Source organism: Neoarius graeffei, chromosome 1 (assembly GCF_027579695.1).
Source record: "Neoarius graeffei isolate fNeoGra1 chromosome 1, fNeoGra1.pri, whole genome shotgun sequence".
Taxonomy (NCBI): Eukaryota; Metazoa; Chordata; class Actinopteri; order Siluriformes; family Ariidae; genus Neoarius; species Neoarius graeffei.
The window spans coordinates 67,465,391-67,484,276 of NC_083569.1; the positions used below are offsets into that span (position 1 = coordinate 67,465,391).

An 18,886-nucleotide genomic window follows, 5' to 3' on the forward strand; every position below is an offset into this window, starting at 1 on the left:
GGTCAGAATCAAACCCGGGTCCCCGGATTTATGGTATGGCACCTTATCCATCTGAGCCACGACACCCCCGTGAACAGCATTTTTGAGATGTTCCCATCTGTCACATGCATTAGCATGAGGAGGACCTGGGAGAGATCGCTCAAGGGTATGTGCAAATTCCTCCACCTTTTCCCAGTCATGAGTCTTGCTGGGATCAATGCAGGGTCTACCTTCCTTTTTGGTGCAGTACACTTTCTTCATTCGCAGTTTCACTCTGCTACCTACCAGGGAGTGGTCAGTGTCACAGTCAGAATGCTGATAACTGTGTGTGATCTTGATGCTAGATAAGTTAGTGCGTCTGGTCAGGATCAGGTCAAGTTGGTGCCAGTGCTTAGATCTAGGATGTCTCCGAGATACTCTGTGTTGGGGCTTCATATGGAAGAACATGTTGCCGACACAGAGATCGTGATTACGGCAGATCTCCAACAGGTGTTGGCCATTTTCATTCATCTTCCCAGTACCAAAATGGCCTAGGCAAGTGGGCCAAGAGCTGTGTTCAGTGCCGACTCTAGCATTGAAATCACTGAGGGTAAACAGTGGCTCTTTCCCTGGGATGCTCTTGATGAAGGTGGCCAGGTCGTCATAGAACTTGTCCTTAGCTTCTGCTGGTGATGTTAATGTCGGTGCATAAGCACTGATTAAGGTGACCAGTCCAGCAGATGAATAGACCTGTAAGGACAAGATTCTTTCACTTCAATTTGCAGGTGGAGTAATCAAACCTAGTAGGGTATTCCTGATCGCAAAGCCCACGCCATGTTCCCGGGACTCTTTTAGTGGTTTTCCTTGCCGGAAGAAGGTGAAATTTCTTTCCTTGATCGATCTGGACTCTGGCAGTCTCGTCTCTTGGAGGGCAACAATGTCCATCTGCAGTCTGGTCAGTTCCCTATCGATTACTGCTGTCTTACGTGCATCGCTTATTGCTTGTAGATTGTCATAAAGGCCTGGTGTCATTGTCCTGATATTCCATGTGCCCAACTTTAGGGCAGGAGTTTTCTTTCTTCTGTTGCCTGGTGCAGAATTGACGATCTGCTTGTCAGTTTTCACCTTAAACCCCAAACACCCAGTGTGGTTAATGGACCGTGGCGAGGTAGCACCTTATTGGCTGGGGGCTGCCCAGCTTGAGGGGGGAGGTAGCTACCCAATGAGGCACAATGGCCTCTCCCACCGATGGAAGCAACCCCTGGTGTCAGGCTCTGTGCCAATTGAGCTGGAGACATATTACCAGTATACTGCTGTTTCCTGTGTTGTGCCTACACTATGTAGTGAAGCTGGAGTGTCCTCTCCAGTGTGCGTGAAGTCTGGGTAGGAAAGATATGGAGGATTGGCTGTTATCCATGCAGCAAATCCCCCCTCTCCACATCACTGAAATGGTCCAATGGAAAGGCAAAGGCCAACGCTTGGTTCCAGCGGCGTCACAGGAGTTACCAGCACATGACTGTATAAAGCCATTTACTGCCTAACAGACTCCAACTCCAGATTTTGCCTCGAGGTTGACTCCTGAAGCCTTTTCCAAGACTGGATATAGCCTCAAGGCAGCAGAGGTTTGCGATCTGAGTTTTCTTTCTCCTAGATGGGCTGCCTTCCCAGGCTAAAAAGTCTCATCTACCCGAAGCAACTGGTTTTAAGGCACCAGAAACCTGCCTTCGCCCCTTCTCCTGTCAGTAGAAGCAGGTTCACTGGGCTTATACAGTAGCTAAGCCACACAAGCAGGCAAGGAGCTGGACTTGATTGTCAGAGGCTATTTGAGCACGCATGCCATAAGGGGCACTTTGTAGCCAGTTGGAGCTTGTCCCCACTACCGTCCCCGGCTTTGGCAACCCTTTGAACCCATATTAGTGTTAATGTATATTGGTGTTACTGTATTAAATAAACATACATTTGGCATATTGAAAGTCTGCATTTGTTTTAGCAAATACATTATAGCCAACAACTCCTTGCAGTATTAAAAAATATGAGTAAAATATGAATATAATGAATTTTATTTTTCCTCTAGAACTTTTCATCACAGAATCCATTTTAAAATTCAAATTTTTTTATTTTTTTCTATCACATAGTTGTAGTTGATTGGTGTCAGTCCTGCACGCTTTGGCACACACACCTAAAGGTCTCTCGGGCGCGCTCCAAACTGCATGCACGTTGAGCGGACCCTGCACACCTGCACATGATCAAGAGGCATCAGCGTGCCTATATAAAGACTGAGAAAACTCCTGTTCAGTGCGAAGTATTATGCGACGTCAGTGTGCATTACCGAGCCTTATTTTCCAAGTTAGATTTCCTGGTTTTCTGATTCCTGTGCCTGTTCCTAGTCTCTGTTGTTCTCTGTACCTGTGTTAGTCTGTTTGTGCCTCGCCCGACCTTTTGCTTGTTTTCCTTGTTATTGAGTCTAGCCTGCCAATTTGGATTGTTTGCCCGTGTGTTTACACTTTTATTAATAAAGATTACTTCTGTACTTGCATCTGTATCCTACCAATCTCTGACAATTGGCATATTGTATACTTATTAGGGTTTTGTGATTTAATTCATGTAACCCATCATTGAGGATCGGAACTATAGCAACTCAATAATTATGATAGGAGTTAATAGTTGTTCCTACAACTGTATTGTAATGAAAATAAATCACATTAAAAAAATCATAGACCTCCTGGCTACAGATAATGCACCCTTGGGGTCTTAGGACCTACTTTGAAGTCTGTAGCTAAAAAGAACACAAATATTATTTTCCTTTTGCTGCCATCTATTAAGCTATGATTTTCCCCATTAGTTTATATATGCATGCCATATACATATAAACACTTGTTCAGAAGAGTGTGCATGTGTGGGGGCCCATATACCGGTACTCAGTTAGCTACAGTGCCCTCCACAATTATTGGCACCCCTTGTAAAGCTTAGTAAAGAGGATTAGAAAAAAATCAACCTTTTGGTGAAGTAGCTTCATATAACACTGGGAAAATGAGAAAAATCCAACCTTTAATTGATATAAATGTATTCAGAGAAAAACAAATCCCTCATCAAGACAATTATTTTCAGCAAAACACATGTGCTACTATTATTGACACCTTTGTATTTAATACTTTGTACAACTTCCCTTTGCCAGTAAAAAACAATGAGTCTTCTCCTATAACATTTATAAGGTTGGAGATACAGAGCAGGGCATCTGAGATGATTTCTCTGAACAGAATCTCTTCAGATCATCCAGGGTCCTTGGCCCTTTCTTGTGCACTCTCTTATTCAGCTCACCCCACAGGTTTTCAATGGGGTTCAGGTCAGGGGACTGAGATGGCCATGACACAAGCTTGGTTCTGTGGTCAGCTAACCATTTTTCTTGATTTGGACATATGCTTCAGATCATTGTCCTGCTGGAAGATCCAGTGATGATCTAGTTTTACTTTCCTGGCAGAAGCAGCCAGATTTTGATTTAAAATGTCTTGGTATTGCATGGAGTTCATGATGCCATGTATCCTAACAAGGTTTCCAGGGCCTTTGGAGGAAAAAGAGCCCCAAAACATCACAAAACCTCCATGATATTTTACAGTTGGGATCAGGTTCTTTTTATTTTTGCCATCCTACTTTTTACACCAAACCCACCTTGAGCTCCATTTTTAGTATATTAGACCATAGAACACAATTCCAGTCAAAGTTGTAGTAGCGTTTTGCAAACTTCAGGTGCTTACATTTGTGGTTAAGTGACAGAAAAAGGTTTTTTTTTCTGGCAAACCTTCCAAATAATCTGTTGGCATGGAGGTGGCATCAGATTGTGGTTTTGGAGACTTGGAAACACAACGATTTTACTTTTTCTTGTAATTCACCAACAGTCATCATTGGGGATTTTTTTTCCCTCTCTTACCATCCTCCTCACTGAACAAGGGGGCAAAATAAACTTGGATCCTCTTCCAGGCAAGTTTCTAACAGTTCCAGTTGGTGTCCACTTTTTATTATTGCCCTAACAGTAGAAATGGACATTTTCAGGTGAGTAGCTATATTTTTTATAATCATTCCCTGACTTATGAAGGTCAACACAATTCTCCCTCATTTGGTTTGCCTTGGTATCCCAGTTAATCAGGAAGTCATGGATTACAGCTTGAAAGTTCCTACACACTCCAATCAACTAAAAAATCTACAATTTAAATGGGAAACCTGCTTCAGTTACATTATGTTCACTATAATTTCCAGGGGTGCCAATGACAGGGGTGACAGATGTGTTTTTGTTGAAAATAATTATCTCTTGATGAGAGATTTGTTTTTCTCTGAATAAATTTATTTCAAGTAAAGGTTGGCTTTGTTCTCATTTTTCAGTGTGAGATGACGCTACTTTGCCAAAAGGTGGATTTTTTCCAACCTTTTTTACTCATTTTTAGAAGGGGTGCCAATAATTGTGGAGGTCACTGTCTGTCTTCTATACATAGCCAAGTATATGGCTAGCTCATCATTATGGCCAATAATCAGTCAGCTAACTCAGCCCAGTACATGCCAATTGAATGGAACTGATATAAGGAAATCTCTCTCTTTGTCTTTCTCTCTTGTTCTCTCTTATATGCCCATATGATAGATGGGTGTAATAAAAGATAATGTATTATCATCATCACACTCTTAATATAACCCTTTTACTGCAGCATGTTGTTTGCATTAAGAATTGCTGAGCACTTTACATTTGTAGCTATACACTACAAACTACACAAAATACTTTTTGAAGCTTCATAGCTGCTCTCGAAAAAAGGGTTTGTGAGAAGGACAAGCAGCTCCCTGGTCTCTCCTTTATGGCAAAATGGGAATCATGTGAAGTGTCCCAAGACAGGCATTTTAATGAACTGTTAAAGAGGGAGAATTTGATGTTCATTAGATTGTTAAAGAAGGAAGAAAGATGCAGAATCCAGATTAGAGTGTGAGAGGAGAAAAGTACAGACAGTCACACAAGCTTTTTATTGTAAACGTGGAATGCAGGGAGCATGTGAAACTTTTGCAGGCAATTAGAGTGATTCTGTGGTTATTTTTATTAACTTTATTTTGAGGCTGGTAGGAATATTACAGATAGCCTGTGTGTTTTGAGGGTGTTTGTTTTTTTGCTGGCCATGCTGTTGTGCATTACTGTTACTTAGTAGCTATGTTTATATGTTGCATTATCCCCTTTGGACACAAGGAAAAATGCTATGGAACTTCATTTGTACAATTGTACACATTATGTTCGAAGGGGGGTGGCACGGTGGTGTAGTGGTTAGCGCTGTCGCCTCACAGCAAGAAGGTCCGGGTTTGAGCCCCGTGGCCGATGAGGGCCTTTCTGTGCGGAGTTTGCATGTTCTCCCCGTGTCCGCGTGGGTTTCCTCCAGGTGCTCCATTTTCCCCCACAGTCCAAAGACATGCAGGTTAGGTTAACTGGTGACTCTAAATTGACCATAGGTATGAATGGTTGTCTGTGTCTATGTGTCAGCCCTGTGATGACCTGGCGACTTGTCCAGGGTGTACCCCGCCTTTCGCCTGTCGTCAGCTGGGATAGGCTCCAGCTTGCCTGCGACCCTGTAGAACAGGATAAAGCGGCTAGAGATAATGAGATGAGATGAGATGTCCGAAGGGGTTAATAATTTGATGGTTTAATTGGAATAAAAATACCATTATTGAGTAAATTGATTGAGGCCAATACAATATGAGTGTGGGTAAAATGAGGATGTGGGTGTAATCCATTAAACAGATGACTAATTTGACTATTTGCTCCAAGAAATTCTCTAGCTACACATCCTGTATAGTGGCAAACATTTAATGCAAGTTCATGATCCATATTTAAAGTTTAAATTTAGTTTAAAAGTTGAAAGTTTAAAAGTTTATGAGTTGGAATTGAACTAATATTTTAAGTTCATGTCCTTATTTCTAGTCATTTTGCATAGGATACCATAATTTCAGACCAGTTAAAAAAAAAAAGCAATGCAATCCTATGTAACATAGAACTCACACATTTTTCATTTTTATTAGAACATTTGCACTAAATTCCACTGTGTATGTATTACAGTTTGGGTCACATTACATGTAACATGCATGTAAACAGACTTTGGACAGAGTGCCAAGTTATAAACTGTTCCCTCTCTCTCTCTCTCTCTCTCTCTCTCTCTCTCTCTCTCTCACACACACACACACACACACAAGCACAGACTGGGCAGAGGGGTCAGCATTTGCCTGTAGTGTTGTTGCTGGGCTTCCCATCCAGAAAACAGATCAAAACACCAGACTGTCGAGTTCAGCTGTTCTCAGCAGGAAAAAGCTAATATTACAGTGAAGAAAACACACATACTCACACACGGAGCCACTTTCCCTTCCTTTAATTCTCATCAGGACACACACACACACACATTCCAAATTCTTCCAAATCTTTCTGTCAATCACTTGGGTGTTTGGCCCACATATGACCCTGCAGTTACTCTGTCACCAGCCGCCCAACAGCAGGGAACTGACTGCGCCCAAGAATCCACTTTTGTCCATATGTAATTAACTTGCAGAATAGCTCAGAACCATTTCTTCCACTGCACCCAATCCTTCATTCCTCATTTTCAATCGTTCTGGCGGGTTGAAGTTTATGCCTCTTTTGAATGTACTCAAAGGGACTAGCTAGAAAATGGCACACATTATGCACTAAGCCCCTGTTGGCAGAAAAGCAGACTATGCGGCACGACAGTTAGTACACCGCCGAGCCGCTAGCATTTCCGGCCCAAGCATGGCCTCATTTGTTCAACTCTTCCGAAGCCTGGCTGCAGTGAGCCTGTAGTCTTCAAACTGACTGGAGGTTCAGATTTAGGTGGGGTTTACATTAGACCGTATCAGTGGATCATCAGATTAACGTTTTTAAAACGATTAGCGTGCACACAGCAACGCCAATACACGATTCGTGTGCACACAGCAACGCCAATACACGGATACGCTTGGCTCCGCAGGCATCCTGCGCTCCAAATCACTCTGCCCTGAACAGCGAGTGCCCTCTGGAGGGTGCGCACTCCGGCCCTGCGCAGCTCACAGAGCGCGTGAGTGAAGCACACGAGCAGTGATTCGGGACTGAGCCGCTGTGTGTGTGATCTCAGTGCATATCGGGCATGCGCGTCACTTACCACTTGCAAGTGGAAGGATGGCAAGCCTAAAGACAATTATAACTACACAATGGGCAGTATTTGCATCAGTATTTGCAGTATTTTCATACTTTTATACTCTTTAATGAAAGGTGATACAAGGCGGAAGTCCGCGCTGTTTTTCAGCAGTCGCATCACATGACCAACGCCAGCGAATCAGGAAGGTGGATGTCACAGTGACGTTGTCCAATGATGACACCAGCTAGAGCTCAGCACAGCGTATCCGTGTATTCTCAATGTTTACACAGCACCGGACCAGACACGATCTGGACTGAATACGTGGACGCTGGCGGATTCCCGTTTCCCGGCGTTTCCAGGCGTTTTAATGTAAACGGACAGTGCATCCGCGAAGAAAATGAGACAGATATGGTCTAATGTAAACTTGGCCTTAGGGTCAATGGGATTTGGAAACCCTAATGAGAAGCAATATTGTCAGCTCCACTCATGCATTTTCCTCAATAGAATGACCTTTTACTGTACTTTTAAGTGTGTGTTTGCCTCTATGCCTCTATGTGTAATAATATGGTAGAATGAAAAGTGCTCTTGACCTTGTTTGCCCACTGCAGTATTTAAACAATACTAATCAGCTAGATCCCATTTTGACTCTTGGCCCTATTCAGGGTCTTTACAAAGAGAGGGCACATTTACACTGAATGCCAGAGCAAATACACATTAGTGATTTAATTATACATGCTTCGAGTAGAGGAAAAACATATTTCCTCTATTATTGGATTGTGTTCAGGTTCATGGTACTTACTTGATTGATGATTTAAATTCACTCCATAATATGCATATAATGAAAGGAAAGAGAGACATAGATAGTAAAAATTACAATTACATGCTCCTTAGCCATGCAGTGACCAGCATCTAAAATAGAACTATGTATGTTCTGTCTCAGGTGCAATGAAATTAGCAGACACATGCATTCCTGCTTACCACATCGACCAAAATACATAGTATACCTGAGGCAAGTTAAATATAGATAGCTTCCTGTATAATAATTATGATAAGTGCTAGAACACAATGATTAACTTTTCTTTACCAAATTTAATGCAGTACCATGAATTGTAACCTCTGATGCATTACTGCCTGATCATTCAAATTTGTTGCTGCTTTCCAGTGCTTTGAATATGGCCAGATGGTTTTGTTGCAGTGACTGGATTTCTCATTTGAATGAAAAAAAGGAAGACATTAATATGTTGGCCTCATCTGTACTTTGAAGAGAGAAAGTGAATAACTCTCCTTAACTGAGATTAAACCCAAAAGGCTGAGATTAATCAAACTCTAGTAGACATTCACATTCAGATGCATAGACATTGATAGTTTGCAGTCAGCAAACAGCTTGAATAAATTCACATTCAATTACATGACACTTCTTTGACCCCATTTAAATCTGATCATGTGTCTTGCATCTGGATTGTCTTCTACTAATAATATTACCCACATGCATTTATTTGTGTAATTTAATGTGTCTTGGGTTAGCCAAATCCAATTGTTGCATCAAGTGCACTACGCAAATCAACTCGTTACACTTGACCATTAACATCCTGCTGAGTTATAATAGTAAAACTGTAACAGAAATCCCATAATAACCATTAATTAATAAGGGTGTCATTCTAATAACAAATTCTCTAAAGACGAAAAATGGAAAAAAGGAAGGCCTGGGGAGTAAATTCAAGTGAAATCCTCTGTGAGAGGATTCAGGTGGTCAGAGGGAATGATTGAAGTGATATGATTACCAGCTGCACTCTGACACTTTAACCAACAGCCAGTGGTTTAGTGCAATTTGGTGCCCCCTGGAGAGCTCGCAAAGAATTCTGGCTAAAGGCTGAGAACAACAACAAGGCCCTGATGGCTTAATTGTCGGACAGATGCCTGGGTGTATGTGTGATAGAGAGGGAGAGAAAAAGGTGTAGCAGAGACAAACCCTCATCCTGATGGTCATTATAAAGCAGACAGGGAAGTGTCAAGCAGGAGAAGTAAAAGTGAGATCTTATTGCCCTTTCTACACTACTGCAGGGGATACTGCACTGGATTTAACACGGACTCTAGATATTAGACATATCAATCATCATTTTCATTCCTGGAATTGGAGTATATAATCTTACAAAAGTGTTTGTTTGAATATTGTGTAATTTGCAGTATGTTCACCATTTGTTAACTAAGGAATATAACATGACAGGACATGCTGTTATAGGAAAATAATCAGTGACTGGGTGTTGTGATGCAAGCTGGCATGAAGCGGTATTATTGTCACTACCCTGGCATTCCTGCATCCAAAAGTGTTTTACTCCTCTTATACCATAGCAATTTACTAACACTAACAATTTTTTTTATTTAAAACAAAAGAAAGAAATGTCATGTTTTGCCCATTTTAATGTTGGGGACCGTTTGTTGCATTTCAGGTTTTCACTTAAGTTATAGAAGCTATCAATCGTTTCCTCAACATATTTTTTCCTGACTCTCTCTCTCTCTCTCTCTCGGGGTTAATGAGACATAAAAATGCAAAATCCAACATCTTGATGGTTTTCCATCTGACTTTTACACAGCCTTGACACAGAAGACTCCTTCCCAAAATGTTAAATAAATATTTTTATTTTTCTTTATCCATTTATGTGTCCATCATACACATTCGTGTGTAAAGGCCAATTTATACTTTTGCGTAAAATATATGCCAAAGGTATGACATAGCCACATACCCTACACCGTAGCCTGACACACACCTACCAAGAAATGTTGCTACACACCGCAGCAACACAAACCGTAACAACTGTGGTTGGTTTGCTTGGTAGCATTACATTTCCTTATACATACTTTTTCTCTGCAAAAATCAGAAATCTGCTATTATGGTATTGCATTAATATAAATGAATGAAGTGAGTGGCTTTAGGTCATTATAACGGCCAGTTTAATCCTGCGGATTTAAACACTAGTTACACTGAAGTGCTTCAAGCCACTCATACTGCTGAATACAGACAAGTTAAAACACTTCAGAAATGCCTTCAGTGAGAATTCACTTGATTTATAATTAATCATGCAAGGTTTCTTTCCCCCCAAGTAAATTTGTTTCAAAACAACATTTCTCCTGTGTTATTTTCTGTTTACTATTCCTACAATGAAAGATGGAACTCGCATTGTTTTTTTTCCCCCACTCTTCTTCTATGCATAAAATCAGTGAATTCTGGTGTGTTTCATGTAACAGCGTCTCCTAGAGGAGACAGGCACCTTACATGCAAGTATCAATACTTTGCTTTGTAGCTATGGCACAGATTTTATGCAGAAGTATAAATTGACCTTAAGTTGTTACTATAGAAATGATAACATATTACAACCAACACATTAATACTGTATAAACCTTTGAATTGCCATCCAATGATAGAAAAATTGCTCAACACTTTCTGACCAATTGAGAATTCAACAAAACTGTGGTATAAGGCTCAGCATTAGAAGCCCATCTTTGAATGCACACAAGTGCCCCATTGTATAGATTACTCCATAGGATATAGCAGTGTTAGAAATGTGTTGGTATAATTGACTGGCTGTAGATCCGAGACCGCACACACACATTCATCAGTTTAGCATGACTGAGCATGCTTCAGAGCATGACTCAGCTTATCAATTGTACCTTCATGCCTCTCCCTAGAGCTACCATCCATCCAGCTTGACTTTCTTAATATGAGCCCAGCGTGAGTGCTGCAGCCTTCAAACATGCCCACACTGGTCTTTAATGACCTACTGTGGTACTAAAGTTCACGTCAGCCTCAGCGAACCCTAACTCAACTCATCACGAATCAGAGGCTAATAGGATATCACATGGGAGCATGTTAGCAACAGCCTAGCAACAATCACTCAGGTCAGGTGAACATGTTCAGGAGTGGTGGAGGTTAATATAAGGGACCTGAACAGGGATTCATAAGAGATAGATGAAAAGGATTCACAGAAAAGGAGTTCATCTCACAGGGAAGCAAAGCAGTGTGTAACTACAGCTTCATAGGCTTGCTAGGTTTTGTCTGTTTTGAACTAATATGCTTGAATTAATAGCACATTTTCTAGGTATGCTTTTATCACTCTTGCGTGCTGTTAGTAGATCTTATATTAGCTGCTGAATTTTTTTTCTGTGACTAACCAGTGCTTCCAAATTTCAACACATTTGTTTGTGCACACTGTCTAGTTTTTTTCTCACCATATAAATTAAATTTGCTATAACACATTTGGCAGCTCTATTCTTTTATATTTATTTATTTATTTATTTATTTGCAAAGATGAAGCACTGTGTAAAAAACAAACAGTGATTCTATCTCATTCTTTCTTTACAGGAGAAAAAGAACAATAAAAGTAAGAGATGGTTAAAACTTTTTTTTTTAATCTCTTCAGCCAAAGACAGCATGCTTTCTTTTTGGATTTGCACTCACCCCTGTTGTTTGTGTCATAACCCACATTTGGTCATTAACTGACCACCTTTAACATTAAAGCTTTGACACTTTTTTGGCACTAAAGAACAATCAGAAACAGCAAGAAAAAGCTTTTTCTGTACGCTTCCTTTCAGTTCCCTGTGTAATCCAGGCTGGTCCATATTTTTTATGCTCATCACTTTTGCAAACTAATAAAACGTTTATTAGTGTTATTTATTGATGGATTTATTCATTTATTTATGCATCTACAAGCCCACGTTTCTGCACATAAGTTGCCAGTGTTCAGGTGAAGAATATATGCTCGATCTCACTCTGAAGTAAAACCTTGAGTCTTTTTTTCTTAACTCTTGAATATATATTTCCAGAAAAAAAAAAGAACAAGTCCAAGTTCCATAGGCTCACTATTATCAAAACACCCTGATATTAGTCGGTGTAAAGTGACTATAGAAAGTTGCTTCTTTTCCACTGAATAATGAAAACATACAGAAGTAGTGGTTAAATTAAACTACTTTTTACATAATAAACTGCTATCTCCTACATCTGCTCTCTGAGACTTAAATTGTGTGAGTTATTACATTGTAGATTCGGATTATTAATTGGGGGAAAAACAAGCAAACACACACGTGCGCATGTGCACACACACACACACACACACACACACACACACACACACACACACACACACACACACACACACACATTCCTACAAACACAAAAAGGCAACAAGTGAAATACACACCCAGAATAGAGGTTTTATTTATTTTAGAGATAGAATTCACAGAACAGATGATTTGCCCTCACAAATTTTTTTTTCTTTTTTTTTTCTTTTGGAAGCATGGCATTATTTTAAGAGAACTCACATCACTTGGTTTATTATTTACTTTTTTTCTTTGTTTGTGTCATTTTGTGTTATGTGGTATGTGTTAACCATGAAGCTAAAAAAATGAAAAATAATGACTGTTTTGCTGCAGAAAAACAATTAGTTGCATTTAATCTGAAACAAATTTATTACTGTACCTTGGTGCACTCTGTTAATTGTCACGTGAAATGAAGTATTATATGAAATAGTTTTTGGCTTCATGAGGCACATAGCACACTAAATCCTAAATTTTCTTCTCAGTCCAACTATTGTATATTCTCAAGCTGCTGAATTTGAAATATTGCTCTTAACACTATCTCTCAATGTGTTTCTTTGTGTGTTTGTGCAGACTCTCGGCCCCTGCCGGATGTAGCCATGACGGGGAAGTGTACGCGTGAGTGTGACGAGTATGGCCACTCAGACGCTTGCTGGATGCCAGTGCGCACTTCACCCGAGCGCAGGCCCAAGGCCACCCCTCCCAAACTCTCCACCTTCAACTCGAGCTCAGCCGGGTGCAGCGGCGTTGAACAAGCCACAAGCTCCGATCCACTTGCTGTGGCCAATGGAGAGCCCTCGCACCTGCTCGGAGACCGCAACCGCAATCTCCTCAACAAGAAAATGGCCTCCTCCTCTTCCTCCTCTTCGGCCTACGATGCTTTCAGCTCGGCCGCCTTCTCTGCTAGTGAAGAAACGTCTCGGCCTGTTGAAGAAATTCCACTGGCACCCACAGGTGAATATAAACCCACTCAATGTGGGACGCTCACCAGACGTGAGGTTTACCTGTGAATGTCCCAGTGAATGAGTCACAAGTCAATATTCGTTCCAACAATGACTCTTCGGCAATTTCAGAGACGCTCTTAGCGCCAAAGCCTGGTATGAAATGTGTGCTTGTTTGATATAAGCAGTGAGTAAAAGACATAAAAACATGGTTAACAGGTTTGTAGATTTGGAGGAGACAGAGGAGGAGGAATAGAGGTGGAGAGAGAGGGATGCTGGTGGATGAGTCCTGTGTCATTTTGCTGCTAGAATTCTGGGCCCTCTGACTTTTCCCAAAGTGCTGCCTGGTTGTGTAGAATTCATCATAAGCATGCATGCAAAATCTAGCCCTGGATGACTTGGACTATACTTTTTAGGATGTTTATTCTTTTTTATTCTTTCTTTTTCTAATTAATGCTAAATAGATGACAGGAGGCAAGACTGGTGCTGTTTTATTTTTTATTTGTAATTTTTAATTTTGTGTTAATGTTCCTGGAGGGGATTGGAATTGAAGAGATTTTTTTTCTTTAGTTTGCTTTAATTATTGTATACTTATGCAATCTGTCCAAGCATTGGACTAGTTACACTGGACAACCATGCATTCAAAGAGACACCAAAAACAAGAAAACTGATCAATCGTGGACAAGAAAGAATTGATGTATCACATTATCAACAAATAGTAATGGGATTCATTCAGAAAACACCTGGAGCATGTCCTTGTGTACTAGTAACATTTCCAGTGACTGTAACCTTTAGAATGGGTCTGTAGATATCTAAATGGTGGCATACAAGCTGTAAATGGTGAACTTACACTGCAAGAAGCGAGTTTACCTGTGTGCCTATCTGCTTTTCAAACACAGACACACACACACACACACACACACACACACACACACACACACACACACACACACTCACAGGATCTTATGTGGGTGACGAGTTGTACATAAATATGCTAAACATATTGGGGACACATGCTTTATACCTAAGCTGCCAACTCACCAAACTCTTGGCCCCTGTCCTTTCTCTGTACACTGCTGCATTGTGGGAGTTCTTGACATTTCTTGGGTCGCCTGTTAGTGCTGTAATTCCACAAACAGTGTCAACTCTAGGAGATCTTGACATGATCTATGCCATTTTCTTTATTGCTGTCTAAGACTTAAACTGAAACCCTTCGTGACCTATGGCACACAATGAGTTACACATGCACACAAACACACATGGCACCTTACACACACACAGACACACACACATAGGACCTAACTGGCAATTAGGATATCTTGTTAGATAAATGACTAGCTACCAGGAAATGATTAAGATGATTTGGTCCCACAGACCACATGCTTGGGCTGGTCCTGTATAACATTCTCAAAGTATGAGTGTTAAACTGAGCAATAAACCCAAGGAACATAGAAGTATTCATTCTCAATAACACCTACCTAAAATACAGAAGACACACCTGAAATGACTAGTCTCCTAATCAAACCAGTGAATAATGATACACAAACACACTGAGGGAATGAGGATCCACCAGCTAAATAGATTTGTACAATCAAAACAGGTATCTTTACGATGTCATTGGGCTAAAGGAGCACTTGTGGCCATGCAAAAACAAATGTTGTCATAAAAAAAAAAAATTAATAATAATAATAATAATAATAATAATAATAAAGTCCTGGGAAGAATATGACATGGTATTTGGTATTAAAGAGGAGGCAAACTGAGAATCTGGTTGTATGTTGGTTTAAATACATGCAAGTTTAACTGTAGAGTCTGAGGCTAGAGAAACAGCCGTTAGATGATGTCCTTTCTGAAATGCATACAAACACTTAAATACACATACTTTCACATGTTAAGGTCCTGTGCTCAAAATTCCATCAAGTAACCCAAGTTTTTGGTTGAGTGTACACTTCTAAGGCTCTAATCCTGCCTTTAAAACTGGGTGACAATAATCAGATGCAATGGATTTACTTTTTTGTACCCTGGAGAACCCTGAGTCTGAATGGACTGCACTTTTTTTTTTCTCGCAGCCTGAATCTATAGTCTGTGTGTTCTACTTGTCGTTAAAAGAAGTGCTCTGATGCTTATCCACTGTATACAGAAATATGTACTTTTTATTGCACGTTTAAAGGGATTCTACTTCACATATTATGAAGGAAAAAAATGGAAAAAAAGGAAATGTATTTAAAAAAAAATCTTACTGTGTGAGCTTGGAGGACCATTGCTTGCTTTTGTTATAAACAAACATTATAAACATACATGTAGTATGTCTTAGATTATGAGTTTGAAAAGGATGAAAAATGAATTATGTATACTACAATGATTCATTGCTTTATTTAGCATCACACATTTGGTAAATGTCTTCATTCTTCTGATCAAATATCTTTTTTTTCTTTCTATCTCAATTTACCACATGCTCACATTGATATCACTGACACACTGAAAGATTGCTTGTCACATCACACATGTATAACATAATCCAACACCATACTCAGCCGGCATGATTTAAAGTTCTGTCTATTTTTTTTTAAATTATTATTTTTTTTTATTTTATTTTTTTAATGTAAACTTGGTAATGACTCCCTGTGTTGAGCTTTATTCATTTTTTCTTTATCATTTCCTGTGCCACTTTGTATAATTAGAATGCTTCTGTAAAAAAAAAAAAGGAAAAAAATCAAAACAAATCTATAGAGTGAATGCAAAATATGCAACTGTGCCTTTTTATACCGTTCTTGGTATGACTCATCATTTTGACTAGTATACAAATCGAGATGGATGAAGGGTGTTATCTGGGGAAATGACACACCCTGTTTATATGATACTGAAAAGAAACACTAAAACAAAGCTTTTATCTTGTGACTTCTTCATGTTAGATTGGTCAAATGTTGTCAAGTCTATCAATAAGTAACAACTGTACACGTTTTAGGCAATCTCCTAGCATATGAATCCATCCGATTTCAAATTTTCGCATGATTACTTGACCAAACCACTATTTATATACATAATATATATATAAAAAAAGTTGCTAATGAGATCATCATAGTCATGATAGTAAGGATAATGAAATTATCAGTAAAGTAAATGCTGCATTAGTTAAGCTCAATGCAGAATGAAGAGTTAAACTAAGTTTGTCTAGTATAGACATAAAACTGATTGTCTGGTGGTTTTACTAAATGCTAATAGGCAAAAGACCAGCTGGGAGAAAAGAAAAACATATATGGAAATGTGTGCTGGCAAAACATACACCTCTATGGGAGAAATATGCATTTGTAGACATGCAGAATACTATATTACATATTACTATACAGATAATAAATGTCAATTTGAGAGAAACAAGAGATAAATATTGATGAATGTGAAAGAAAGAGCAATTGAATCTTGAAGAAATAGATAAGCTTTGATAACTAATAATAGAAAATATTTCTCCTCTTAGCAGAGATTAGATTAAAGCCAGCATTGCTGAAAGCAGAAAGTCTGTAGTTTATCCTTCTCACAAATTGAGGCGTGTGTTCTGTCAGTTCTGAACTTAAGATTAAACCTTGAGTTGTCAGACATTTCACCCCTAGTGGAGAGATCTGTAATATTAACCATACTCTATTTGTCCTGCGACTTGGATGTTGATGTAGAATTGATGATCAGTTTTAATCATTGTTTTATTAGGAGTCACTATGCACGCAGCTTAGCTGAACATGGCAAAATGTACTGAACGCTGAAGTCCACCTCTATTTATGAACTATTTTACTTAATTTAATTTTTGCTTTTGTACAGGTATTTCTGTAAATAAACTGCTTGTCATTTTTTGTCTCTTCAAAAATTAAAATATAACAATTAAAAAGTGCCTGTCTTCCTGTTCATTAATTATATGCACAGGAGCACAAAAGACATTTATTTTGTCTGACATCCTCCTAGCACATTATTAACATCAAGGCTGTAACAAATTAATATTACTCTGATACTCTCATAATTAAAATTTTTTAAGACATACAAAGAACATTTGCAAAAAAAAGTTACCAATTAAGTGTATATAGAGGAGTTTTTTTTAATAACCTGACAGCCACATTTGTAGTAAAATCTGTATCACGATTAGAACTGCTGTTAATGTTATGTACACAATCCAGCTCTAAAAAACAGCATATGTGTATCAGGCCACTAGCAGAGTTTGTGATCCAAACATTATGTCAGGACCTACAATAGGGAAGTTCTTAGTATTAAGAGATGGGTTACACACATCCTGAGGTCAATTTTCTGGGCACCCAATTTAGATAATTAGAAATGCCTACATGTAGTTCATGCCTCTTAGATTGCTAGAATTACTGACTGAATATCATTTAAACCTGTTATCCGAGGTCTGAATGCTAGTCTGTGCAATTTCAGCACATGGCTTGGGCTTCATCATATTTTCACAATTGTACAACAAAACACTGAGCACTTTAAAATGACTTGGATAGGTACAAAAATATCCTTGGCCTTTTTTTTTTTTTGCTGCCCATGACAGACACTGTAAGTCCATCCTGTCTGTCTGCTTTGTTTGCCTATTGGTGCATGAACTAATTACCATGGAGAAGATTAGTATTTCTGACTTTTCCATCTGCTAAAACTAAGGAGGTGGTTTTGATATACAGTATTCTCCATGTCAAGTATCACCAAACCACAATTTACATTTCCCTAAATCCCACAAAAACTTAAACGTAATTTGATTTAAAAATTGCATCATAATTATGCATTTTGTTCTGAGCGTTGCCCTTGTCAAAGTTCTGACTTTTAAATATTAGTGTTAGTTTATCATCATGGGAATAAGTCTTCAAAACAGACACACAAATTCTTTGTTTTGACCAACTGCTATGGCACACTTATATGTGCAGTATTGAATAATGGGTTTATCCTTATATCCTTAAATATTATGAGATACTGCAAATTGTGAGTTAACTCATTATTATCATTATCTCATTATCTCTAGCCGCTTTATCCTGTTCTACAGGGTTGCAGGCAAGCTGGAGCCTATCCCAGCTGACTATGGGTGAAAGGGGGGGTACACCCTGGACAAGTCGCCAGGTCATCACAGGGCTGACACATAGACACAGACAACCATTCACACTCACATTCACACCTATGGTCAATTTAGAGTCACCAGTTAACCTAACCTGCATGTCTTTGGACTGTGGGAGAAACCGGAGCTCCCGGAGGAAACCCACGCGGACACGGGGAGAACATGCAAACTCCACACAGAAAGGCCCTCACCGGCCACGGGGCTCGAACCCGGACCTTCTTGCTGTGAGGCGACAGCGCTAACCACTACACCACCGTGCCGCCCATTGTGAGTTAACACTTGACAAAAATAACAGACCAAGCCAGAGTTGATTTATGACATCTATTTACATTGCATTATGTAAAATAGAAATTTCACTGTAAAGTGCTCATGGAAAGATGATTTTATTTTGCTTATCCTGCACAGAAAGACTAAAGCAAAGCAAATAAAATTTAATCAGGGTGCCATCCCCAATGTGTGTGCAAAATTTCACAACTTTTTACCATACGGTTCTATAGGTTGCCATAGACTTCCATTACGGAAGAAAGTTGAACAATAATAAGAATACATAGAAACACAATGGGGTTCTGTAGCTTCGCTGCTAGACCTCCAATGAATGGAAGTTTATTTAATATCAATTTGGTGTATTTTCAATGAATTGTTCCAAAATGACTTTCCCTTGCACATTTCTGATG

At 39.4% G+C, this 18,886-nt stretch overlaps 1 protein-coding gene across 3 annotated transcripts in view; it reads left to right on the forward strand.

Annotated features, from left to right (window-relative positions):
- The window catches only part of pcdh7b (protocadherin 7b), a 246,058-nt gene extending 229,055 nt beyond the window's left edge, over nt 1-17,003 (forward strand). For 2 of the 3 annotated variants that reach the window (XM_060916460.1, XM_060916553.1), the window contains exon 3: nt 12,759-17,003. In XM_060916460.1, coding sequence (XP_060772443.1) covers nt 12,759-13,195 — 437 coding nt within the window. In that variant the 3' untranslated portion in view covers nt 13,196-17,003. The remainder of the gene's footprint in view (nt 1-12,758) is intronic. The other variant, XM_060916799.1, reaches the window with a different exon arrangement.
- The last annotated feature ends 1,883 nt before the right edge of the window (nt 17,004-18,886 follow it).